The sequence below is a fragment of the Giraffa tippelskirchi genome, chromosome 2 (assembly GCF_054371585.1).
Source record: "Giraffa tippelskirchi isolate mGirTip1 chromosome 2, T2T-mGirTip1v1.2.pri, whole genome shotgun sequence".
Taxonomy (NCBI): Eukaryota; Metazoa; Chordata; class Mammalia; order Artiodactyla; family Giraffidae; genus Giraffa; species Giraffa tippelskirchi.
The window spans coordinates 192,632,630-192,660,149 of NC_137276.1; the positions used below are offsets into that span (position 1 = coordinate 192,632,630).

The 27,520-nt window shown below is 35.6% G+C and overlaps 1 protein-coding gene across 1 annotated transcript in view; it reads left to right on the forward strand.

Moving 5' to 3' along the window:
- The window catches only part of LOC145539113 (uncharacterized), a 748,246-nt gene extending 721,015 nt beyond the window's left edge, over nucleotides 1–27,231 (forward strand). Inside the window, exon 9 of the mRNA XM_081572604.1 lies at nucleotides 25,757–27,231. Coding sequence (XP_081428730.1) covers nucleotides 25,757–25,876 — 120 coding nt within the window. The 3' untranslated portion in view covers nucleotides 25,877–27,231. The remainder of the gene's footprint in view (nucleotides 1–25,756) is intronic.
- Nucleotides 27,232–27,520: the final 289 nt, after the last annotated feature.

Genomic DNA, 27,520 nt, shown 5'->3' on the forward strand with positions numbered 1-27,520 from the left:
GAAGATCCCCTGGAGGAGTAAATGGCAACCCACACAACTATTCTTGCTAGGAAAATCCCATGGACAGAGGAGCCTGGTGGGCTACTTTCCATGGGGTCACAAAGAGTTAGACAGTACTGAGTGACTGAGCACACTCACACACACATATATGTAATAATCATTTTCTTATCTTTAAAGTCCTAAGAGGTGGAATATTTCATAAAACATAAGGTTATCTTAGATTTAGTGTTAGTGTGTATATGTGTCAGAGTGCATGTGTGCACAAATAGCAAATGTCACTAACACGTATAGTGTATTCCTTAAGGTGAGATAAAAATATTTTTAAAATAGTATTTCTTTTCAAATAGAAAAAATTCATTATATTAGTCATTCCAATTTAAAGTATTTTTGAAGAAAACAATTCTAAGTATAAAGATTCAATTGTTTGTTTAATTCCATTTCTATTTTAACATCTTCTTTACCTTTACGTTTGTGATATCTTGCACCAAGCTTACAAAATCTAATGATATAAAAGATTGAAAACCAAATGCTTATAAAAACTTATAAAATACTTCTACCACTTAGTGACTACATTTCACCTTTAAAAAATAACAGAAATAATAATTTTCTTAGGTTGTATATTTCCTGTAACTTTTAGTGGGTGTGTTGCCTTTTTTTCTGGATGAAGGAAAACATATTGACAAATATAATAGTTGTTATACTGTTGCAATGGCCATGACCCTAAAATGTGAAATAAGATTAGTTTTAATAATATCTCAGGTTTAATAGAACTATTTAATTTTATTTTGGTCAGTCTTTTGAAGAGAATTCCTACTTAGAGAATATAATACTATAATTATTCTATTAGAGAAATAATGTTTGAGCTACAACTTGGGGAAGCCAGCAAAAAGACCTCATATAATTTTGAGTAGGAAATTGTGGAGCCTAAAAAAATGATCTGTTTAGATCCAATATTTGTATAATCTTGAAGATCTCTCAAATGTTGATACTTCAGTTAAAAGAATGCCAATTTATTTTAAAATGAAACTGTAAAAATGAAGGGAACCTGATTTTCATAACATCTGACAAAATGTTATTTTTTTCCTGATTAAGCTACATGGAATTTGAAGGTTTCTTGGTAACAAATCAAAACATGTAAACTGATATATGGTTCAGACCAGTAGGTCTTAAATTAGAACCTGGACACTTGCTAGGAAATCATATTTTCAGACTCCATCAATCTAGATGGATCAAAATAAGATAGATACTGAATTAGAACTGAACCAAAAATTCTAGCTCTTCTTCATAGTTCTTTACAGTTGAAGAACTATGGATGAAGGTTCATGACATTGTACAGGAGGAAGTGATCAAGACCATCCCCAAGAAAGAGAAATGCAAAAAGGCAAAATGGTTGTCTGAGGAGGCCTTACAAATAGCTGAGAAAAGAAAAGATGTGAAAGGCAAAGGAGAAAAGGAAAGATATACCTATTGAATGCAGAGTTCTAAAGAATAGCAAGGAGAAATAAGAAAGCCTTCTTCAGTGATCAATGCAAAGAAATAGAGGAAAATGATAGAATGGGAAAAACTAGAGATATCTTCAAGAAAATTAGAGATGCCAAGTGAACATTTCATGCAAAGATGGGCTCTATAAAGGATAGAAATGGTATGGACCTAACAGAAGCAGAAGATATTAAGAGGTGGCAAGAATACACAGAAGAACTATACAGAAAAGATCAGAATGACCCAGATAACCACTATGGTATGATCATTCACCTAGAGCCAAACATCCTGGAACGCTCAGTCAAGGGGGCCTTGGAAAGCATCACTACGAACACAGCTACTAGAAGTGATGGAATTCCAGTTGAGCTATTACAAATCCTAAAAGATGATGCTGTGAAAGTGGTGCACTCAATATGCCAGCAAATTTGGAAAACTCAGCAGTGACCATGGGACTGGAAAAAGTCAGTTTTCATTCCAATCCCAAAGAAAGGCAATGTCAACGAATGCTCAAACTACCACAAAATTGCACTCATCTCACGTGCTAGCAAAGTAATCCTCAAAATACTTCAAGCCAGGCTTCAACAGTACATGAACCATGAACTTCCACTTGTTCAAGCTGGATTTAGAAAAGGCAGAGGAACCAGAGATAAAATTGCCAACATCTGCTGGATCATAGAAAAAGCAAGAGAGTTCCAGAAAAACATCTATTTCCACTTTATTGATTACGCCAAACATTTGACTGTATGGATCAAATCAAACTGTGGAAAATTCTTCAAGAGATGGGAATATCAGACCACCTGACCTGCCTCCTAAGAAATCTGTATGCAGGTCAAGAAGCAACAGTTAAAACTGGACATGGAACAATAGACTGGTTTCAAATTGGGAAAGGAGTATGTCAAGTCTGTATCTTATCACCCTGCTTATTTAACTTACATGCAGAGTACATCATGTGAAATGCCGAACTGGATGAAGCACTAGCTGGAATCAAGATTGCCGCGAGAAATATCAGTAACCTCACATATTCAGATGACACCACCCTTATGGCAGAAAGCAAAGAAGAACTAAAGAGCCTCTTGATGAAAGTGAAAGAGGAGAGTGAAAAAGCTGGCTTAAATCTCAACATTCAGAAAACTAAGATCATGGCTTCTGGTCCCATCACTTCATGGCAGATAGATCGGGAAACAATGAAAACAGTGACAGACTTCATGTTTTGGGGGGAGAGGGCTCCAAAATCACTGCAGATGGCGACTGCAGCAATGAAATTAAAAGACACTTGCTCCTTGGAAGGAAAGTTATGACCAACCTATACAGCATATTAAAAAGCAGAGACATTACTTTGCCAACAAAGGTCCATCTAGTCAAATTTATAGTTTTTCCAGTAGTCATGTATGGATTTGAGAGTTGGAATATAAAGAAAGCTGAGTGCTGAAGAACTGATGCTTTTGAACTGTGGTGTTGGAGAAGACTCTTGAGAGTCCTTTGGACTGCAGGGAGATCAACCAGTCCATGCTAAAGGAAGTCAGTCCTGAATATTCATTGGAAGGACTGATGCTGAAGCTGAAACTCCAATAGTTTGGCCACCTGATGCGAAGAATTCACTCATTTGAAAAGACTCTGATGCTGGGAAAGATTGAAGGAGGGAGGAGAAGGGGAAGAGAGAGGATGAGATAGTTAGATGGCATCACCAACTCAATGGACATGAGTTTTCATAAGCTCTGGGAGTTGGTGATGGACAGGCAAGCCTAGCGTGCTGCAGTTCCTGGAGTTGCAAAGAGTCTGACACTACTGAGCCACTGAACTGATAAACTCTGGTAAGGTTCCCAGATCCTGTGTTTTAAGAAATACTCCAATTATTCTTATATATGCTAAGGCTCAGAACCACAGATTTAGCTAGTAAATAACGTCAGATCATATGGATCTAAGAGTCTGTCTTCAGTCCATTGTGATATCAGTAATAAAGGGTTTATTTATGATTCATCCATGCCCTTGTTTGCCTTTGATTGGCACATTAGCTGTTTGAATAATAGGCAAAGGTAGACTTTGTTTTGTTATTAAATGTGCTAATAGATTCACTGTATTTGAAGTGAAGATTTGATATAATAACATCTATTTTACACCTTTGTGCTTAGTCACTTGAGTTGTGTCCGACTCTTTGTGACCGTACGGACTGTAGCCCACCAGGCTCTTCTGTCCAAGTGATTCTCCAAGCAAGAATATTAGAATGGGTTAGCCATGCCTTTCTCCAGGGAATATTCCTGACCCAGGGATAAAGCCTGCATCTCTTACATCTTGTGCATTTGTAGGCAGTTTCTTTACCACTAGAATCACCTGGCAAGTCCATTTTACACCTTTAGGTGATTGAATATCTTGGTTATACCCATTAAGTCTTGTTTTATAGATGACTCTCAGGCAAATTTATATTCACTGTGTCTAATAAATTATGTAAGCATTTCAGTGGTAATCCCTTTTCCTCTCTTTCTCTTTCTCACTTCCTGCAATTTGGGGTTTTTGAGAATCTCACAATCTATGGTTATGAACTTTCTTTTTTTACAAAATATATTAACAGAAAGGACCTTTTATAATTTTTAATGAGAAGGAACTGAACTATGTCAAAGCATGGAAAGGCATTCTGTAATAATCACAGAGTCTTATGTAGAAGATTTTTTAAAAAGCAATCACAACTTTTGACTTTGACCATGAACACATCCTTAGCAGGGTGCCAGGAAAAATTCATTTTTAATTTAAACTGAGAATGTTAGTAGGTGGGATGGATAAAGATTATCCCTTCAAATTCAACACTGTGAGCTTTCTTCTTTATATCAAGTTTGTATTGTTCATGAGAGTTAAAAATTCATCAAATGTATTTAACTGATTTATTTTTATGATGTGCAAGTAAAAGAGGTGGCTCAACAGTCTGACTTTATAAATTTTACAGAGCCTGCCTTGGCAATGGCACCCTACTCCAGTACTCTTGCCTGGAAAATCCCATGGACGGAGGAGCCTGGTAGGCTACAGTCCATGGGGTCGCACAGAGCCGGACACGACTGACAGCAGCAGCCTTCGTAGTTCTTAATTTGGCATTGGTATTATGGTAATACTGTTGTAGCCACTCGTTCCGGGAAACTCACTGGGAAGGACAATGCAGATAGTGGAGTGCAGTTTATTACACCGGCGTGCCCGAGGCAGAGTCTTCTCTTAGCCAAGGCCCCCCGACCAGTTTTTGTGAAACCTTATATACCCAAGTGTATGTGCTCAAACCCACCTCCTCAAATTCCTTGAAACTAGTCTGGACAAGGTAAGAGAGATACGATCAAAGTTAACCTATGATTCATGTGTCATAAGCCTAGATAGTTAAACAGTGGACATTTACCAATAGGCCTGTGGTCATACCCTGGATAAGCATAATGGGATTTACGACTTTGTTCTGTTACAGAGATAATTAGCATATTCTTTCAGGCGAAGGAGAGTCTAGGTACAAGTCCTGAGGCTCCTTCTTCCAGGGGGTCTGGTTTTCCAGTTTGTGTGTTGTTTCCATAGATACAGGGCACATAGTTCAAAGTCCGCAGTCCAGCCCATACTGGAGTCCTGCTTTCAAGATGGAACCTGTTCTGTCTGTTTCCTCCTTCAATATCAGTTTTGGGGAAAAAAAATACTGAGAATGTATAATTTGAAAGTATAACATTATCAAATAGGTTATGTTCAATTACGAAGACCAGTTACATTTTTAATATTCAGCCAAATTTGATTTTCTGAAACCATTTTCTTGGTGAAATTCAATTGGACCTGCTAATCAGTTTAGATACAGCTGTTCTAAAACATGCAACTCATTGCATATATAATATATGAAGCTGCAGATTCAGGTCTCTAACTCATAAAAGTGTCAGCGAAGTGTTTTAAAGGGATATCCAGGAAAATAAAGGATTTATTCTTGGGAGATAACATAGGATTTCCCCTTTGAAGAAAAGAAGATTGTACTTTGAGCCTACCCTTTGGGATGTTTGTTTGAAATGTTAATTAGAATAACTGGTCTAGCAAGGATTAGGACAAGAGCTAAATGCTGCTGACAGTAAGATATTTTCTCCTGGGACTCTTTCTGTTTTAGTAACTACTGTGGTGTTTAAAGTGGGTAAAGCTACTGCATCTGTGCCTGGAAAAAATGTTCCAAAGACCACACCATTTCTGCATATACCATAATATTCACTATTGAACCAGAAACATTTCATTTTTAAAATTATTCATGTTTCGGAAAGTTCCAAAATGTAGTATGTGAAAGAGTACTTTACACTAATACGTTTTAATTAATGATATGATTGTTTATCTGACAGTTTCTTTACATTAGCAGTGTTATTATTTTATAAAGTGTGTTTTTCCTAAAATGTATCTCCAGAGACAATACTTTTTAGTTGCTGAAATTCAAGTGTACACACTCTGAAAGCAACACCAAATATTTAATTATTCAGTGATTCATTCAAAAATTATTGAGCCTTTAATATGGCCCATGTATTAAAAAATACAAATATGGACTCTGATCTTATGGGATTTATACTTCAGTGACAGCATTGCTATAGTCATAGTACGGTACAATGCATGATTTAATGGAAATAAGTGGAGTAGTGTTATTTATGTAGCTAGAAGGATTTCTAACACTACTTGGGAGGCATCATAAAAAATTTTTCTGAAAGAGGTGGCATCATGAATAAAATATAAAATCTGAGTAAGAATGAGGCAAAGGGTGAAACAAACTGGGACATTGAGAAGAGTCATCTTACAAAGGATCTTTATAATAACAATCTACAACTTTGAGGAATTTCCCTGGTGGCTTGGTGATAAAGAATCTGCTGCTAATGCAGGAGATGTGGGTTCAATCCCTGGAAGATTCTCTGAAGAACTAAATGACAACCCACTCTAGTATTCCTGCCAGGGAAATCCCACGGACAGAGGAGCCTGGCAGGCTACAGTCTATGGGGTCGCAAAAGAGATACAACTTACTTACTAAACAACAAAAATAACTTTGAGACAGGCTCCGGGCGAAATAGTGCCTTTTTCCCAATCTGTCCTTTTTTACATCCCAAGATGAAAATCTCCCACATTACTAGCAACCATGTTAGACTTTGTCTCATTAAGTTAACCAAGTATTCAATGAACCCAATCAAAAAGGAAACTCGAGGAGTGAAGAAAGCAGATTAGATGGGGCTGTAAAAAAGCAAATAAATAAATAAATAATAATAAGGAATTGATAATTAGAGTCAATTTATAATGTGAGCCTCTAAGCATGTTCTCATGCTATCCACTGAAATAGGAAAATAGAAGGACTGTCAGTTTCAGTGGATATGCTTAGTATCATTGTGGAAATGATAAGCTTTAAAAGGTTGCTCAATACTTATTGGGAGTAAGCAGTAAAAACAATAACAAATAAGAATCTGGAAGTCAGGAAAAAAATTAGACTTTTCAGGAAAAAAATTAAACTTTATAGATAAACTTAAGAATCATCATCATTAACATGATCATTTAAGTACCAATGAAATAATCTAATAATTTGTGGGACAATATCAAATATGGGCAGATATGACTGAACAATATGTTACCAAACCAAATATACCAATGTTAGGAAAGAGAATATTGTATAGAAGAGTCAGAGAAAGGAGATTGAAAGTGAATCTTGAGTTTTGTCATGTTCATATGGTAAGGTTTAGGCTGAGTTGATTAAACAATGAATGAAAGACTGAAAATGAATAGCCTATAGGAACTAATGGTTTGCAACTCACCTAATTAGTTTGACAAATGCAGCTTGATTATTGACCAAGGGGACTATTGACAAAGGGTGTCCCACTGAGAACTCTGTGGAACTCTTTCAAAATCAATACTTCCTGGCAAAAGTCTTGAGGGGTTGAAGACAGAAACTCAGAAGAGTTCACAAAGGTAGAGATTCTCCTAAGATTCTAAATGCTTGTCTGCATTTTCTTTCTTTTCTTACTCTGTATTGCTTATCCTTAAATAAAAGCTTCATGTTAGTATGCACTATAGAGTCTAGTAAATCATTTCAAATTCGAAACTGGGGAAAAATACATTCATTCTTAATATCTATTTTGTTAGGTATGGCAATGAAACACTTGCTGGGTCAGTAACTTGATCGCAGATACAGGAAGTGAGATGACTTTTTTTTATGATGCTAACAAGTCCAATACAATTATAATCAGACAAGGATCAACACCAGAACCTGACTAAATTTGTACTATCTAGAGTCTTTCTCCATAATCTGGCTTTTGCTTTGCCAAGCAAAGATAAACATATATCATGGGAATTCATATATTTTTAGCTTTCAAGTATTTGATGGCAGCACTAATCTCTGTTATATTTCAAGGAATGTATCATTCTTTTGTTGCTGAGGTATAATTGACATGTAACACACTGACTTCAGGTATATGACATAATGATTTGATATTTGAATGTATTACAAAATGATCTCCATGATAAATGTAGTTAACATTCATCACCAAACTACATACAAGAAGTTTTCATATGAAGAGGACTTTTAGGTCTACTCTCCCAGCAAACTTCAAATATGCAATAATGTTATTAGCTATAGTTATCATGACGGCTATAGTTGAGTGAAGGGAGTCAAAAAGTACAAATACCTAGGTATAAAATAAATTATGCTTTCTTGAAAGTGTTTACCCTAATAGAACACACTGTGTTAGGTATTAAATTTGGTAACTTCTGTGGAATCAACCTTCTTATGCTTAGTGATTTTCAGTGTAAAATATTAAATTTTTGAACATATAATAGGAAGATTACTTCATATTTAGTTAAGTAAAAAATAAAAAAAAATACTTATATACAACTACATAACCAAACACAAGCAATAAACCAACAAAGAGACTTACACTTTGAATTAGTTGGTTATTTTAAATCCTTTAAATCTTGCAAGAAAATAGTTTAATTTGATATATAGTAGTAGAAAGGATTTTGTAAAGTTGAACAATCTGCATATAACATTGGAATGATCTTTTTCACTCTGATAAAATATAATTGTCAAGGCATGTGTGTGCTCAGTCGTGTCTGACTCTTTGCAACCCTTTGGACTATAGCCTGCCAGGCTCCTCTGTTCATGGGGTTTATTAGGCAAGGATACTACAGTGGGTTGCCATTTCCTTCTCTAGGGAATCTTCCTGACCCATGGATCAACATGCATGTCCTGTGTCTCCTGTATTTCAGGCAGATTCTTTATACATTGAGCCATCAGGGAAACCATAATTGTCAATATGACTACCTAAAAAGTATCTTGAATGATTATTAGGAAATTAAATGTGTGTGACTTCTTCTTCTTTAGATAAATTAACATTAAAATTTAGAATCCATGTATTTAAATATTGTCACTGTTAAAAGAAAAAAATAAACAATATATAGTTAAATATATCTACCAGATTTGTAAAAGTTTCAAAAAAATAGGGTATTTATTTTCTTTTTGTTAGAAATGTTGTAGCATGATCTCTACTAATTTATTCTAAAAATATGTATCTGTGAATCCATTGAACTCTTTATTATTAACACTAAATATTGAAAAGTGAAAAGAAGCAACATAAGAAGAGAAAGAGATGCTGAAACAAAAACTAAAGCGTTGTTGCTTTTATTAACATAATTACAATATATTGTATAAAGCCGTTTTTTTAAAACACATTAATATCAATTTCCTTACAGTTTTAATTCTAACATGAGAGTCACTAAACTTTGACATAGGCCTAATTTCTAAAGAAATATTTACTGCCATTGCATTTTTACAACTATTGCATTAATTTATGACTATGTTAAATAAAGTTCTATTGTATAGAACCTCAGAGGTACTCCAGAATCTGCTCTGTACCTAAGTTAACTAAGAAACTGCAAAAGATCTAAGATGTTACACTACATACACAGTTATATATTTATATAAATATTGATAACATAAAACTACAGATATGGAGATAGATATATATGTAGATTTATATGGATAATAGCAGAGATGCCAAGTCTGTAGTCAGAGGCCAGACTTTACTTACAGTAATAGCAATGGGTGGAGTAACATGGCAGCATGGATCTCCCTATGTTAAGCACCCGGCCCATGTTATGTGTGGGTGTGTGTGTGCTCAGTTGTGTCTGACTCTCTGCAATCCTGTGTATTGTCACCCATCAGCCTCCTCTGTACTTAGGATTTCCCAGGCAAGAGTACTGGAGTGGGTTGCTATTTCTCTCTCCAGGGGGTCTTAATGACTCAGGGATGGAAACTGCATCTCCCACTTGGCAGGCAGATTCTTTACCATTGAGCCACCTAAGCCTGTACTTACAGTAGGGTTTTCTTATAGGAGAATAATATGGAAAATAAATCGCTGTCCTTACAAAGAAAAGACTACTGTCACTCACTCCCCTCCTGAGAGAGGAAAATAATTACAATCTTCTCAGTATAAACAAATTCTCTCCTCTAACAGAGAGGACATAAAAAATTACTTTGCTAACAAAGGTCTGTCTAGTCTAGGCTACGGTTTTTCCAGTAGTCATGTATGGATGTGAAAATTGGACTATAAAGAAAGCTGAGAGCCAAAGAATTGATGTTTTTGAACTGTGTTGTTGGAGAAGACTCTTGAGAGTCCCTTGGACAGCATGAAGATCAAATCAGTCCATCCTAAAGGAAATCAGTCCTAAATATTCATTGGAAGGACTGATGTTGAAGCTGAAACTCTAATACTTTGGCCACCTGATGCGAAGAACTGACTCAATGGAAAAGACCCTGATGCTGGGAAAGATTGAAGGCAAGAGGAGAAGGGGACAACAGAGGATGAGATGGTTGGATGGCATCAGTGACTCGATGGACATGAGTTTGAGCAGGTTCCAGAAGTTAGTGAAGGACAGGGAGGCCTGGTGTGTTGTAGTCCATGGGGTCGCAAAGAGTCAGACAGGACTGAGGGACTGAACTGAACTGAACAAAGAGGAAATGACCCTGGATCTTAATCCTTTGAAATTTAAATCAGTCTCTCCAGGAAGAAGATAAGGTAAATGTCTACATTTTACAACCCAGTGTTTCATCCCTTTGAAATATAGGTGCATAGGAAGAAACTCTCTAAATTCCCCTAGAGGTCTACAGGCTGTGCAGTCACCCTTTCTGTTAATCTAGGTCACTACCCTGTAATGCAATCATTTAGTTGTTGGGAGCATAAAGGAAGGTTTATTGTCCTTTGGATGGTATAAAAAGGAAGCAAATGACATCAAATCTGATACTCCAGGCATGTAAAAAGCAAATGTTTTTGAGGGTAGTTAAACCAAATAGTCTCTGTCTTTTTAGCATATCAATTTCCAAGTCTCAGGAGGCCAGGGCTTTGCAAAAACACTGAGAAGTCCAGGGAAGATTTATCTTCCCACATTAAGCACTTTTTATGCTTTGTGTAAAAGCCCTATTTGTATTGATCTGTGAATTCATGTGCATGTAAAAAGCATAAAATGTCTCAAGTTAAACATAATCTCTCATGACATTCCAAGAATTGGCTTGATAGAATATTTGCATTGAGAAAGGTTGCAATGAGTTATTTAGACACAGCTTTATTCAGTCCAGATTGTTTTCTATCAGCAATGATGGGGAGATATCATACTGATTTCTCAATAGCTATAACCTATCATAGCAATTTACTTCTCCCATTATTTTGAAGATTGCTTTTAAGATTTTTGTTTATTATGGCAACTTAATTATACAGGTTGATTGCTAGGAATGAGATATTATCTTTTAGAAGGAATGAAGGAAGAAAAGTAGAAAGGAAGGAAAGAAAGGAGAAAAACTGCTTGGCAGCTTATAGCTGACAGCTAAAAGTAAGAGCTAGGATATAATATTCTCAAAGAAACATAAACAGTCTTCACAGAATATCAACAATAATCAAGTAAAGGCACTAATCATTTTAGGTTTTACTTCCATAAAGACAATTTTCAAAATGTCAATATTAAAGCTAAAATTATCAATAGCATTGATCAAAAAAGGTTTTAAAAGATGAAACTATTACAAGTTGATGATAAATAATTAAATTGTTCAGAATCTTTTAAACTTGAATCATCTACCCTCATTTCTATTAACCACAATAAGACAAAAATATATTAAAAAATATGGTCTTCCCTGGTGACTCAGGTGGTAAAGAATCTGCCTGCAATGTGGGAGACCTGGGTTGATCCCTTGATCTGGAAGATGCCCTGGAGAAGGGAACGGCTACCCATTCCAGTCTACATACATATATCTCATGTGGTTTATAAATTTTATGTGTACACATCATTATAATTTTACAAGGTGGACATAATTGTATAACCTTTACTCTGATCAAGTTATAGATGATCAGCACCATGGAAGCCTCTTTTATGCTACATCTCAGTCCATCTGTCTCTCAACCCCCATCAAATGTAGCCACTATTTTTCATATTAGCTTTTATGGAAGTAAATACACACTTGTTGACTATTTAGCTACATTAATATCATAAGTACGTGGAGAACAACTCTCTGATTAAACAGAACCCAGCCACTAGGTTGGCCAAAAAGTTTGTTAGAGTTTTTCCAAAACATCACACGGAAAAAAAACAAACTTTCTGGCCAAACCAATACGTAAATATAAGAGTCCTTGTACTCTTCAAAAAAGAACCAACCACTGTAATCAATCCTTGTCACTTTTTAGTTCTTTCAGCAAAAATGAGTATATCTAGATGTAACTCTTATTTATCGTTTTCTTTTATTGCAAATAAAAGTAAAGTTATCCAAAGACAAATACTGTGTGATATCACTTATATATGGAGCTAAAAAGATGCACAAACACAGCAAAATGAAAACAGACTCAGAAATATAGAGGACAAACTGGAGTTTCCTAAAGGGGAAAGGTATGAAAGAAATAAGTAAAAGGAAACCAGTAGGTCCAAACCTCCAGTTGTAATTAGTCACAGGAATGTAATATACAGCATAAGGAATATGATCAATAACAAAGTAACATTTTGGGGAACTGATGATTACTAGACTTATCATGGTGAACCATATCATAATATATGCAAATGTCAAATCACTATGTCATACATCTGAAACTAACATAACCTTGTATACCAACTATGTATTGGCAACCCAACTGTTGGCCAAACAGTTCATTCAGGTTTTTCTGTAACATAGTACAGAAATTTTTGACCAACCAAATCTATATGACATGAGGGAATAAAAAAAAAAGTAAATTTATCCATCTCCCTTTCTTGGTGGTGTTCAGAATGAAATATTCTGATCTAACTCTGTTCAGGTGACTATTTTGTCCTTAAAAACAATTATAATTGTTCAGTTAAAACAGGTTTCTTATAATTCTGAAAATGTCTTTTTAAATTTACTAGTTGGCTTAAGGAGATTACACCTAGTGAAAGTTTTGTAACTGTTTTATGTGTGTATTACTTTATTTGTCAGCTTAGCTTGTGAAGAAAAATTTGATATTTAACTGTCCATTCAAATAGTTACAGCTCCTTAAGGAAAATTTTGGAATATAAACTTGACTCTGAATTGACCCTGAAGGTCAGTTGATCTAGGATGTATAAATCAACAGTAGATTCCATTTGCAATATTTAAAAAACCTTAACAAAATATCAAAACAGAATATTACAGAAATAGAGTATTACATAGAAAATATTTTTATTTCATATTTGGATTTAATTTCTATGTAATATGTTTCAGTGATACATGAACCGAGAACTTCCAGATGTTCAAGCTGGATTTAGAAAAGGCAGAAGAACCAGAGATCAAATTGCCAACATCCGCTGGATTACCAAAAAAACAAGAGAATTCCAGAAAAACAACTATTCTGCTTTATTGACTATGCCAAAGTCTTTACTGTGTGGATCACAATAAACTGTGGAAAATTCTGAAGAAGATGGGAATACCAGACCATCTGACCTGACACTCGAGAAACTGTACATAGGTCAGGAAGCAACAGTTACAACTGGACATATAATAACAGACTGGTTTCAAATAGGAAAAGGAGTACGTCAAGGCTGTATATTGTCACCCTGCTTGTTTAACTTATATGCAGAATACATCATGAGAAATGCTGGGCTGAAAGAAACACAAGCTGGAATCAAGATTCCTGGGAGAAATATCAATAACCTCAGATAAGCAGATGATACCACCCTTAAGGCAGAAAGTGAAGAAGAACTAAAAAGCCTCTTGATGAAAGTGAAAGAGGAGAGTGAAAAAGTTGGCTTAAAGCTCAACTTTCGGAAAACTAAGATCATGGCATCTGTTCCCATCACTTCATGGCAAATAGATGGGGAAATAGTGGAAGCAGTGAGAGACTTTGTTTTTCTGGGCTCCAAAATCACTGCAGATGGTGATTGCAGCCGTGAAATTAAAAGACACTTACTCCTTGGAAGGAATGTTATGACCAACCTAGACAGGATATTAAAAGCGGAGACGTTACTTTGTCAACAAAGGTCCATCTAGTCAAGACTATGGTTTTTCCAGTGGTCATGTATGGATGTGAGAGTTGGACTATAAAGAAAGCTGAGTGCCAAAGAATTAATGCTTTTGAACTGTGGTGTTGGGCAAGGCTCTTGAGAGTCCCTTGGACTGCAAGGAGATCCAACTAGTCCATCCTAAAGGAGATCAGTCCTGGGTGTTCATTGGAAGGACTGATGTTGAAGCTGAAACTCCAATACTATGGCCACCTGAAGCGAAGAGCTGACTCATTTGAAAGGCCCTGATGCTGGGAAAGATTGAGGGCAGGAGGAGAAGGGGATGACAGAGGATGAGATGGTTGGATGGCATCACTGGCTCAATGGACATGGGTTTGGGTGGACTCTGGGAATTGGTGATGGACAGGGAGGCCTGACCTGCTGCGGTTCATGGGGTCGCAAAGAGTCGGACACGACTGAGCGACTGAACTGAAATATATTTACTTTGTTTTTTTCATATATATTTTTCTTTTGTGTATTAATAAAGGTACTGATTAGCAAAATGAAAAAAAATAAAACATCCATTAATTTTTGAACTATCTCTGATATTTTCATCATGGGTGTATTTCTTTATTTGACAAATGTATTATATACGACGTGACTGCTATAATCTTGACCTTTATGATAGAGGTTGTTGATCTTATAGTAAAAACTATTTCCTGTATATATGAATTTGGACTCAATAAATAATAATATATAAATATAAGTGCTATTTATAATATACATAGTAAAAGAAAATTGTAAGTTTTTTATGAAAACTTATGATATTGAAACTTGTCCTCTTTGTTTACTATATAGTTTTTATTAAATGTTAAAATAAATATTAAGCTATGATTCTAAACCTATGTGAAAGATTTCTGAAATAAGAATCAAAGTGAATAAGGAGAGGCAATGAAATACAAAATAAAAACTTTAGACGAATAGACATATTTTCCATATTCTAGTTTTAAAGTAACACTTGCTGGCCAGGATAATCTGAAGAAGTTATTTAATGCTCTGAAATCTAATTTCCAAATTTGTAAAATGGAGATTCATGAAAGTTGTGGATAATCAAGTAAAATAATGTATCTATAACTACTCTGTATATGATAAGTCATTAAACAAATATTAGTTAAAAGTTTGTTTTCAGAAGTGCAATGTTCATATTATAACTATCATGAGCTTCATTCACTTAAAAAAAAGATTCTTCCTCTTCTAGTACATCATTTGTTTTCACATATAGTACTTTGGGTTTTCCTCCCTGATTTCAAACTAAAATATCACTGATATATCTGTATTAGTTGTACACTTTTATTCTCATACACGAAAGTTATTTTCAATTTCCATTTTAATTCACATATTCTCAAAAATGACAATATACAAAGCCCAGTGATATTATGACTAGTGACAGTGTATTGTCAGATAAATGACATGTCAGTTTTCATTTATATTTCTGAATGCCTGGCAAAGACTGACAGCTGCACAGAGCTTATAATTTGGTATCACATTATTGCAATGAATGGAGCAATTTCTGTAGGAAAATACATTTGAAATTAAACACTGAAAATTCAGATAATACTTTTATTGATTTAAAGAGAGACTAAGTGTTACAGAAATATAGTTCATAGTTCTGACAGTGTGTTTAAAGAAACAGGGAATGTCAACTTAAAACAATTCAGAGAGATGGTAAGCATTTTCCTGTGTTAAAGCATTAGATATAGAAATATATTTGAACAACACAGCAGTTATTAAAGAACATTAATCTGGAATACCAAAGACATTTCTCTAGGCTACTTTTCAGGGAATGATTGTATACACCTCCTATTAGAACTAGGCTGCCAAGTTTGTGAAAGACTCTGCTACAAACTGGAAGCTCCAAAAAAGCAAAGCATCACCTAAGCTCTCCAGGCCCATGGGACTTGCCACTGTTAGGAAATTACCAAATTAGGATGATGACTGCTGGGTCAGAAGACTACTACAAAACTGTTGCATAATAGCTGATTTTGATACTGTGGCAGTTTGGGTATAAAAGGTAAACCACCAAAGAAATGAACACAATGTGTCCTGCTTCTCTTAGCACACAATGCAGATCAAAATTAATGTATTGTATGAGAGATTTTTGATAGTAGGGATCTAAATTGCATCTGAATTCCAGATTGTAAGGAAATTTAGAAACTAAGATGTATAGCTTCCTTTTTATATATTGTATCAGTTCAGTTCAGTCGCTCAGTCGTGTCCAACTCTGCAACCCCATGGAATGCAGCACGACAGGCTTCCTTGTCTACTCAAACTCACGTCCATTGAGTCGGTGATACCATCTAACCATCTCATCCTCTGTCATCTCCTTCTCCTCCGGCCTTCAATCTTTCCCAGCATCACAGTCTTTTCAAATGATTCAGTTCTTCACATCAGCTGGCCAAGCTATTGGAGTTTCTGCTTCAGCATCAGTCCTTCCAATGAATATTCGGGACTGATTTCCTTTAGGATGGACTGGTTGAATCTCCTTGCTGTCCAAGAGACTCTCAAGACTCTTCTCCAACACCACAGCTCAAAAGCATCAATGCTTCAGTGCTCAAGCTTTCTTTATAGTCCAAATCTCACATCCATGCATGACTACTGGAAAAACCAAAGCTTTGACTAGACAGACTTTTGTTGACAAAGTAATGTCTGTGCTTTTTAATATATTGTCTAGGTTCATCATAGCTTTTCTCCCAAGGAGCAAATGTCTTTTAATTTCATTGCTGCAATCACCATCAGCAGTGATTTTGGAGCCCAAAAAAATGAAGTCTGTCACTGTTTCCATTGTTTCCCGATCTATTTGCCATGAAGTGATTTGACCTGATGCCATAATCTCAGTTTTCTGAACGTTGAGCTTTAAGCCAACTTTTTCCTCTCCTCTTTCACTTTCATAAAGAGACTCTTTAGTTCTTCTTTGCTTTCTGCCATAAGGGTGGTGTCATCTGCATATGTGAGGTTATTGATATTTCTCCCGGCAATCTTGATTCCAACTTGTGCTTCTTCCAGCCCAGCGTTTCTCATGATGTGCTCTGCATATAAGTTAAATAAGCAGAGTGACAATATACAGCCTTGACATACTCCTTTCCCAATTTGGAACCAGTCTGTTGTTCCATGTCCAGTTCTAACTGTTGCTTCTTGACCTGCATACAGATTTCTTAGGAGGCAGGTCGGGTGGTCTGGTATTCCCAATTCTTGAAGAATTTTCCACAGTTTGTTGTGATCCACACAGTCAAAGGTTTTGGCATAGTCAATAAACAAGGAGTAGTTGTTTTTCTGGAACTCTCTTGCTTTTTCGATGATCCAGTGGATGTTGGCAATTTGATCTCTGGTTCCTCTGCCTTTTCTAAATCCAGCTTGAACATCTGGAAGTTCACAGTTCATATGCTGTTGAAATCTGCCTTGGAACATTACTTTGCGAGCATGTGAGATGAGTGTATCTCATATATATATATATATATATATATATATATATACATATATGTGTGTGTGTGTTTGTGTGTGTGTGTGTGTTTTCATATATATATATATGATACAAAAAGTGTTTGGAAAAGCTACTTGAGCAATCCAGTCCAATTATAGTATCTACTACTACTTTTTTGATGCAATGGTAAGTGGAATTATTTCCTTAATTTCAATTTATGATATTTCATTGTTAGTGTAAAGTACTAAAACTAATTTATGTATATTAATTTTGTATTCAGCTAGTTTGCCAAATTCATCAATGAACTCTAATAGTTTTCTGATAGTGTCCTTAGGATTTTCTACGTATAGCATCATGTTATCTGCAAACTATGGTAGTTTTACTTATTCTTTTCCAATTTGAATTCTTTTTCTTCTCTGATTGCCCTGGTTAGACTTCCCAAACTGTGTTGAATAAAAGTGATGAGAGTGAACATCTTTGTCTTGTTTCTGATTTTAGAAAAAATGCTTTCAGCTTTTCAGCATAAAGAATGATGTTCACAGTGGGTTTGTCATGTATGACTTTTATTATGTTGAGGTACATTCCCTCCATGCCCATTTTCTGGTGAATGTTTATCGTAAATGAATGTTGAATTTCATCAAAAACTTTTTCTGCACTTATCAAGGTAATCGTATGTTTGTTTTTTTTTTTAATTCTTGAAATTGTTAATGTTATATCACACTGACTGATTTGTGGGTATTGAAAAATCCTTGTATCTCTGAGGTAAATCCCACTTGATTATGGTATATGATTCTTTTACTGTATAGTTGGATTCAGTTTGCTAGTATTTTTATATCTATATTTATCAGTGATATCAGCCTTTAATTTTCTTTTTCTTTTCTGTGTTATTTTTGTCTCATTTTGGTATTAAGGTAATGGTTGCCTAAGAGAATGAATTTGGAAGTTTTCCTTCATTTTAAGTTTTTTCTCAATAAATCTGAAGGACAGGTGTAAAATCTTCTTTATATGTTTCATAGAATTTACCTATGGAGCCATCCGGTCCTGAACTTTTGGTTATTTAGAGTTTTAATCACAGATTCAATTTCATTACTTGTAATTGGACTGTTCATATTTTTCTATTTCTCCCTGGTTCAGTCTTGGGAGATTGTATATTTCTAGGAATTTGCCCATTTCTTCTAGATTTTCCATTTTATTGGCATAGAGTTATTTATAGTAGTCTTGTATGGTCCTTTGTATTTCTATGGTGTCACTTGTAACTATTCCTTTTTCATTTCTAATTTTGTTGACTTGGACTCTCTCCCTTTTTTTCCCAGATAAGTCTAGGTAAAGGTTTATCAATTTTGCTTATCTTTTCAAAGAACCAGATTTTAGTTTCCTTGATCTAAAGTTCCATTTCATTGATCTAAAATTCCATTTTATTTATTTATGCTATGATCTTCATAATTTTTTTCCTTCTACTAATTTTGGGTTATGTTTGTTTCTCTAGTTGCTTTAAGTGTAAGATTAGGTTTTTTATTTGAAATTTTTCTTATTTCCTAAGGTAAGACTTTATTGCTATAAATGTCCCTATAAGCACTGCTTTTCCTGTGCCCCATGCATTTTGGACCAATGTGTTTTAGTTATCATTTGTCACTAGTTTTTTTTTTTTCCTTCTCTTTGGTTTCTTCAGTGATCCATTGGTTGTTTAATAACATATTGTTTAGCTTCCACATCTTTGTGATTTTTACATTTTTTTCCTGTAATATTTTTCTAATCTCAAAGCATTGTAGTCGGAAAAGATGCTTGATATTATTTCAATTGTCTTAAATTAATTGAGGCTTCCTTTCTGGCCCAAAATATGATCTATCCTGGAGAATGTTATGTGTGAACTTGAGAAAAAATATATTCTGCTGCATTTAGATAGAATGTTCTATAAGTATCAATTAAGTCCATTGGTCTCACATGTAATTTAAGGCTGGTATTTATTGGTTTTCTGTCCAGATGATCTGTCCATTGATGTAACTGAGGGTGTTAAAGTTCCCCATTATTTTTGTGTTACTGTCAATTTTCCCTTTTATGGTTGTTAGTATTCACCTTATATATTGATGTGCACCTATGTTGGGTGATGTATATTTATGACTGTTTTATATTCTCCTAGGACTGATCCTTTGATCATTAGGCCATGTTCTTCTTTGTCTCTTGTAACAATCTTTATTTTAAACTCTATTTTATCTGATAGAGATCAGCTACTTCAGTTTTCTTTTGATTTCTATTTTCATGGAATACCATTTTCCATCCCCTCACTTTCAATCTATATTTGTCTTTAGATATGAATTAGGTCTCTTGTAGACAGCATACATATGGATCTTATTTTTGTATTCATTCAGCCAGTCTATGTCTTTTGGTTGGCACATTTAATCCATTTATATTTAAGGTAATTAAAAATACATATGTTTTTATTGCCATTTTGTTAATTGTTTTGGATTTGTTTTGTAGGTCTTTTTCTTCTTTTGTTCTTTTGCTAAGTTAAATTTTTTTAGATGGAAGACAAGAGTTAATCAACTAGCCTAAGATCCATTTCTTTCCATTATAAAGTACACACTGAGAATAAAAGGTAGATGGTGAGGTTTAATGCTTTGTAAACCTATTGATATGGACTAATATGCAGACTAATGATATTTGTTAAAAGGAGATTCTTTAACTATGGAATGCTTTTGATGTGACTGTCTTGGCTTACAATTTTTTTGGTAAAAACAAAACAAAACTAGAATCTATGTAATCCTGGAAAATGCTACTTATCATAAGAAACTGCTTGAACATAAAATGCAGATATGTCACATCCTCAAATTCTCCTTGTTGCTTGAAGTAACCTCATTTGTCTTAGAAAACTTCTGTTAATGTTGGCTAGAAAGCACATCTGATGTGGAAAAGAAGACCTGATAGATCACACTCAGAACACCTGGCATCTTTCTACTTTGCCTGGGCCTCTTGATTTCTTGTGTTCTTGAATTATTAGTAACATTTGATATTGATTTGTGAGTCTTATTCAGCAAGTCTATCCTTTATTTTCTTAATAGCTCAGTAGAGAAAATCTTAAATCCTAAACAAAGTATAAAACATAAATATTATATTTGTTTTGTAAACCTCCTTCAGTTTTAAAACAACAAAAAGCTATTTTTGTTCTAAAACATAAGACTGGCTGTTACAGTAAAGTAGATTTTTAGTCACTATGTCTGACTGTTTTGTGAATCCATGTACTGTAACCCACCAGGCTCCTCTGTCCATGGGATTTTCCAGGCAAGAATACTGGAGTGGGTTGCCATTTCCTTCTCCAGGTGATCTTTCCGACCCAGAGATAGAACTCACATCTCCTGCATTGGCAGGCAGATTCTTTACCACTGAGCCACCTGGGAAGCCCATCACAGTAATACTGAATATTTTAAAGAGATCATACTGAAAATTCAAAAATGAATTGGAGAATAAATGTTGCAACATCAGCCCTTTATTTCCAGCATCTTATTTTTTTCAGACTTTGTTCTTAATCTCTTTAGGAGCTCATATTCTTGACTATCAGGAACTTGTAATAAAAAATAATTATTTTAGGAAATTGGATTTGCATTGAAAATTGTGTTTTCAAAACCTCATCATTGACAATGATTAAAAAATCTATCTTTCTTTTCTAAGGAAAATGTACAAAGGAGTTTTAAATTTGAAAATAACTATGACATGCCATTGAAAACAGAAGTAGTTCTAGAGTATAGAAAGTGAGAACAGTAGTGAACATTAAACATTAACATTAAATTGAAATAAACACAGAATATCTGGAGATGGATCAACCCAATTTGATGATGTATCAGATTATGGGCTGGAATGCATTAGACCTATGATTCAGAAGTTGACAGACTGCAATATAAGTACTAATGCTTAAGACTGCTTCTGGGGATATTCTTGAGTATGCTCCAGTGTTCTTGCAAGCATTAATCTTCTCTAACAGCTTACACTTGGAGACATAGGACAAAACTGATTTTTTTTCCAAAGTGGAATAAGGTGCAAATAGATAATTCAGGCAGATTCTGTTTGGAATGCCATACAGGTAATGTGCTCACCATCTGTTTAAGGTTAAGACAGTCCTCAATTATCAATCTTGGGTTTTGGGATAAGACTCCAAATGTCAAAGAACCATGCTGGTCCTCTAGAATACATCAAGGAGAAATGGAAATAAAGTAAGCTATTGAAATAGGATCTGGCTGTGGAGAAGAAAAAACCCACATATATGAACTTCAGCAAAACTGTGGTACCGCTCAAGCTAAATAATGTAGTCATGTTCTATGCTTAGTAGCTCAGCTACATCTGACTCTGCAACCCCATGGATTGTAGTCTGCCAGGCTCCTCTGCCCATGGGGATTCTCCAGGCAAGAATACTGGAGTGGATTGCCAAGCCCTCCCCCAGATTTTAGTCATAGGACCATCATAATTTGAAAAAGGGACACCCAGAGAAACAAAGAGCAAGTTTGAATTCACTTCTACATGCCAATAAGTCAATTATATGAAGATAACAGATATACATCCTTTAAGATTTATGTTCTAAATTTTAAATAATCCTCATTTCTTCAACTTTTGTTATAGGCTATAATTTCTTATATATTTTCTTTATTTTTAGAAATTGACCACATTCTCTGTAAAACTATGGCACTTTAAAAAGTGAACACTTAACTATCTCTTCCATCAAATGATTTCAGCAGCAAAAGTATCCTTTTTTCACAACAGTATGGCATGTCTACTCCTCCAAAGAATAATTCTGTGTCTAATAAGAATCTCTTAACTATTTAATTTGTTTGATGAGACTGTTAATGGTTTTCTTATTAAAGTACATTTTTAAACATAAGGCATGATTCAATCTGTTTGCCCTTCACTGTCTCCTATTTTCAGTCTTTTCAAATTCTGCCCAGTATTAAATCAATTAAATGCCAAGATGGACTAATAAATGGCTTTTATCAGGGCTCATCATACTTAATTATAATACTATAGAACAATTACTTGGTCATTAACATCTTGTTCAATGAAGCCTCAGGTTATCTTTATCAGAGTTTCTAATACAGGCTTACAGCAGGATATCCTGACAACAGACACTATCACCTTCCTGTAGAAAATCATCAGCAGAAAACATGTGACAGTTGCTGTTAACACTTTGCTGTAACTACAGATTTAATACTTAAATATTCAGGTTAAACCTTTGCCCCCTTTAGAGATTTCAAAGTAACTTGCAGTTCCCCTTTTCAACATGACCCAATGGTGCTTATCAATGACCTGTTACCACCTGAAGCTTAGGTATTACTCAATTGGAGATTTATAACCTTTGCTAAAATTATGGTGACTGTTTCTGTAAATGTAGTTCGTCAACCCACTTCTACAAGATACAAGCTTGTTTTGTACTCTGACCTCTGCATGTTTCTCTAATCTTCAAATAATACATTTTATCACATTCTTTTTTTATGACTGAGATGTAGTATTAATGAATGAGAAACTTTAAAACTGAGACCCAAATTGTAGGCTAGATAGGAAGGGACATTCTTTTCAGTCATTTATCTGAGTAAGAGGTGTTAAAATGACAGCCAGGCTTAAAAATATCCCAAGCAGACAAAACCATTTAAAACACTTAAGCAAAACTAAATCTAACTTACTTCATGAATTTAAGTGAAACTTAGGCTATTTCTTATAAATACCCCCTGATAATCATAGAATAAACTTAATGATCTTCCAAAAATGGTATAAATACTTTCAACCAATCCCGTGTCATCTGGAAACCCCCAATGTAATAGCCAATCATTATAAAGATTTAAACCTCCTGTTGTCACATTACAAGCTGTCTTATAAAGTCATGTTTCTGAGCTTCAAACTGAGTTTCAAACTGATTTTGCTTTTGAAGGCTCAAAATTCAAGGATTGTTCTTTTGTGCCCAACAATCTCTTGCTAAATACTGTTTCAGTTCTATTCAGTCGCTCAGTCGTGTGCGACTCTCTGCGACCCCAAATCGCAGCATGCCAGGCCTCCCTATTCATCACCAACTCCAGGAGTTTACCCAAACCCATGTCCATCGAGTCGGTGATGCCATCCAACCATCTCATCCTCTGTCGTCCCCTTCTCCTCCTGCCCCCAATCCTTCCCAGCATTAGGGTCTTTTCCAATGAGTCAACTCTTCGCACGAGGTGGCCAAAGTATTGGAGTTTCAGCTTCAACATCAGTCCTTCCAATGAACACCCAGGATTGATCTCCTTTAGGATGGACTGGTTGGATCTCCTTGCAGTCCAAGGGACTCTCAAGAGTCTTCTCCAACACCACAGTTCAAAAGCATCAATTCTGCGGCGCTCAGCTTTCTTCACTGTCCAACTCTCACATCCATACATGACCACTGGAAAAACCATAGCCTTGACTAGATGGACCTTTGTTGTCAAAGTAATGTCTCTGCTTTTAAATATGCTATCTAGGTTGGTCATAACCTTCCTTCCAAGGAGTGAGCGTCTTTTACTTTCATGGCTGCAATCATCATCAGCAGTGATTTTGGAGCCCCCCAAAACAAAGTCTGACACTGTTTCCACTGTTTCCCCATCTATTTCCCATGGCGTGATGGGACCAGATGCCATGATCTTAGTTTTCTGAACGTTGAGCTTTAAGGCAACTTTTTCACTCTCCTCTTTCACTTTCATCAAGAGGCTCTTTAGTTCTTCTTCCCTTTCTGCCATAAGAGTGGTGTCATCTGCATAGCTGAGGTTATTGAGATTTCTCCCGGCAATCTTGATTTCAGCTTGTGTTTCTTCCAGCCCAGAGTTTCTCATAATGTACTCTGCATAGAAGTTAAATAAGCAGGGAGACAATATACAGCCTTGACGGACTCCTTTTCCTATTTGGAAACAGTCTGTTGTTCCATGTCCAGTTCTAACTGTTGCTTCCTGACCTGCATACAGGTTTCTCAAGAGACAGGTCAGATGGTCTGGTATTCCCATCTCTTTCAGAATTTTCCACAGTTTATTGTCATCCACACAGTCAAAGGCTTTGGCATAGTCAATAAAGCAGAAATAGATGTTTTTCTGGAACTTTCTTGCTTTTTCGATGATCCAGCGGATATTGGCAATTTGATCTCTGGTTCCTCTGCCTTTTCTAAAACCAGCTGAACATCTGGAAGTTCACGGTTCACATATTGCTGAAGCCTGGCTTGGAGAATTTTGAGCACTACTTTACTAGTGTGTGAGATGAGTGCAACTGTGCGGTAGTTTGAATATTCTTTGGCATTGCCTTTCTTTGGGATTGGGATGAAAACTGACCTTTTCGCGTCCTGTGGCCCCTGCTGAGTTTCCCAAATTTGCTGGCATATCGAGTGCAGCACTTTCACAGCATCATCTTTGAGGATTTAAAATAGCTCAACTAGAATTTCATCACCTCCACTAGCTTTGCTCGTGTGATCAGTCACCTAGAGCCAGACATCCTGGAATGTGAAGTCAAATACTGTTTAACAGGTCTGATTTTAATTTTCACTTTTTCTGAATTTTTGAAAGATACAAAAACTTGTAGGATTTTAAGCAACTGTGGTACATTTTCATTGGAATTGCGTTGTGCACTCCTGTACTCTGATAATATTCTTAGTATCACCAACATGATTTTTGTGCATGCTGAAAAAAGTGGAAGAAAGTGAAAGTTAGTTGCTCAGTTGTATCCAACTCTTTGTGACCCCATATACTATAGCCCACCAGGCTCCTCTGCCCATAGAATTCTCCATGCAGGAATACTGGGGTGGGTTGCCAGGGGAACTTCCCAACCCAGGAATTGAACTCAGGTCTCTGGCATTACAGGCAGAATCCTTACCATTTGAGCTACCCAAGGAAGTATGCTGGTGAAGGTTATATTTATAAAACAAAGGGTGAAGATATGAGCCTGGAATTTTATCACCACATTTACCTATTTGACATTCCTTATGTCCTGGAAAATAGTAGTGATGTGCTTTTATGAAGTTGAAATATTCATAGAGGACACATTTTGAAAGCAGAACTGTATTATTAAAATCAATGTTTCTTTTATGTTCTCCTACAGCTATTTTTGTAAAGTATCTGCAACTTAATATCTTGAGAAACAGGCTACCTTGTAACATTCTTTTGGTTTTTTAAGCTAACATAAAGTTTTCTAAACTGCTCTTCGGGGTGTGAGAGATTAAAAAAAGAAATTTGCCTTACACAAGCACACTGACAAACAGAATTTCAGTTTCAAGGTGTATTTCATTGTTCATGATAGGTAATAGTTTATTTATTATTTTGTGCATTAAATAGGATTTCTCCTACTAGTAGTATATTAAAAAAAATAAATAATTGTCCTCTCGCTATTTAAGCTTATATGAATGATGCTCAATACTGAAATCAGATTGATTATATTCTTTGCAGCCAAACATGGAGAAGCTCTATACAGGCAGGAAAATCAAGACTGGGAGCTGACAGTGGCTCAGACCATGAACTCCTTATTGCCAAATTCAGACTTAATTGAAGAAAGTAGGAAAAACCACTAAACAATTCAGGTATGACCTAAGTCAATTCCCTTACAATTATACAGTAGAAGTAAGAAATAGATTCGAGAAATTAGATCTGGTAGACTGAGTGACTGAAGACCTATGGATGGAGGTTCATGACATTATACAGGAGACAGGGATCAAGACCATCCCCATGAAAAAGAAAGGTAAGAAAGCAAAATGGCTGTCTGAGGAGGCCTTACAAATAGCTGTAAAAGAAGAGAAGCAAAAGGCAAAGGAGAAAAGGAACGTTATACCCATTTGAATGCAGAGTTCCAAAGAACATCAAGGAGAGATAAGAAAGCCTTCCTCAGTGATCAGTGCAAAGAAATAGAGGAAAACCTTAGAATGGAAAAAACAAGAGATCTCTTCAAGAAAATTAGAGATACTAAGGGAACATTTCATGCAAAGATGGGCACAGTAAAGGGCAGAAATCATATGGACCTAAACGAAGCAGAAGAAATTAGGAAGAAGAGGCAAGAATACACACAAAAACTATACAAAAAAGATCACGACCCAGATAATCACAATGGTATGATCACACAGCTAGAGCCAAACATCCTGGAATGTGAAGGCAAGTGGGCATTAGGAAGCACCACTATGAAGAAAGCTAGTGGAGGTAATGGTATTCCAGTTAAACTATTTCAAGTCCCAAAAGATGATGCTGTGAAAGTACTGCATTCAATATGCCAGCAAATTTGGAAAACTCACCAATGGCCACGGGACTGGAAAAAGTCGGTATTCATTCCAATCCCAAAGAAAGGCAATGCCAAAGAATGTTCAAACTACCACACAATTGCACTCATCTCATATGCGAGTAATGTAATGCTCAAAATTCTCCAAGCCAGGCTTCAGCAATACGTGAACTGTGAACTTCCAGATGCTAAAGCTGGTTTTAGAAAAGGCAGAAGAATCAGCGATCAAGTTGCCAACATCTGTTCGATCATCAAAAAAGCAAGAGAGTTCCAGCAATACATCTATTTCTGCTTTATTGACTACGCTAAAGACTTTGACTGTGCAAATCACAACAAACTGTGGAAATTTCTTCAAGAAAAGGGAATACCAGAAAACTTTACCTGACTCTTGAGAAATCTGTATGCAGGTCAAGAAGCAAAAGTTAGAACTGGACATGGAACAACAGACTGGTTCCAAATAGGAAAAGGAGTAAGTCAAGGTTGTATATTGTCACCCTGCTTATTTAACATATGCTGAGCACATCATGAGAAACGCTGGGCTGGAAGAAGCACAAGTTGGAATCAAGATTGCTGGGAGAAATATCAATAATCTCACATATGCAGATGACACCACCTGTATGGCAGAAAAGGAAGAAGAATTAAAGAGCCTCTTGCTGAAAGTGAAAGAGGAGAGTGAAAAAATTGGCTTAAAGCTCAACGTTCAGAAAACTAAGATCATGGCATCTGTTCCCATCACTTCATGGCAGATAGATGGGGAGACACTGGAAACAGTGACAAACTTTATTTTTTGGGCTTCAAAATCACTGCAGATGGTTCCTGCAGCCATGAAATTAAAAGATGCTTAGAGAAGACTCTACACATGGACACCACCAGATGGTTGGCGCCGAAATCAGATTGATTATATTCTTTGCAGTTAAAGATGGAGAA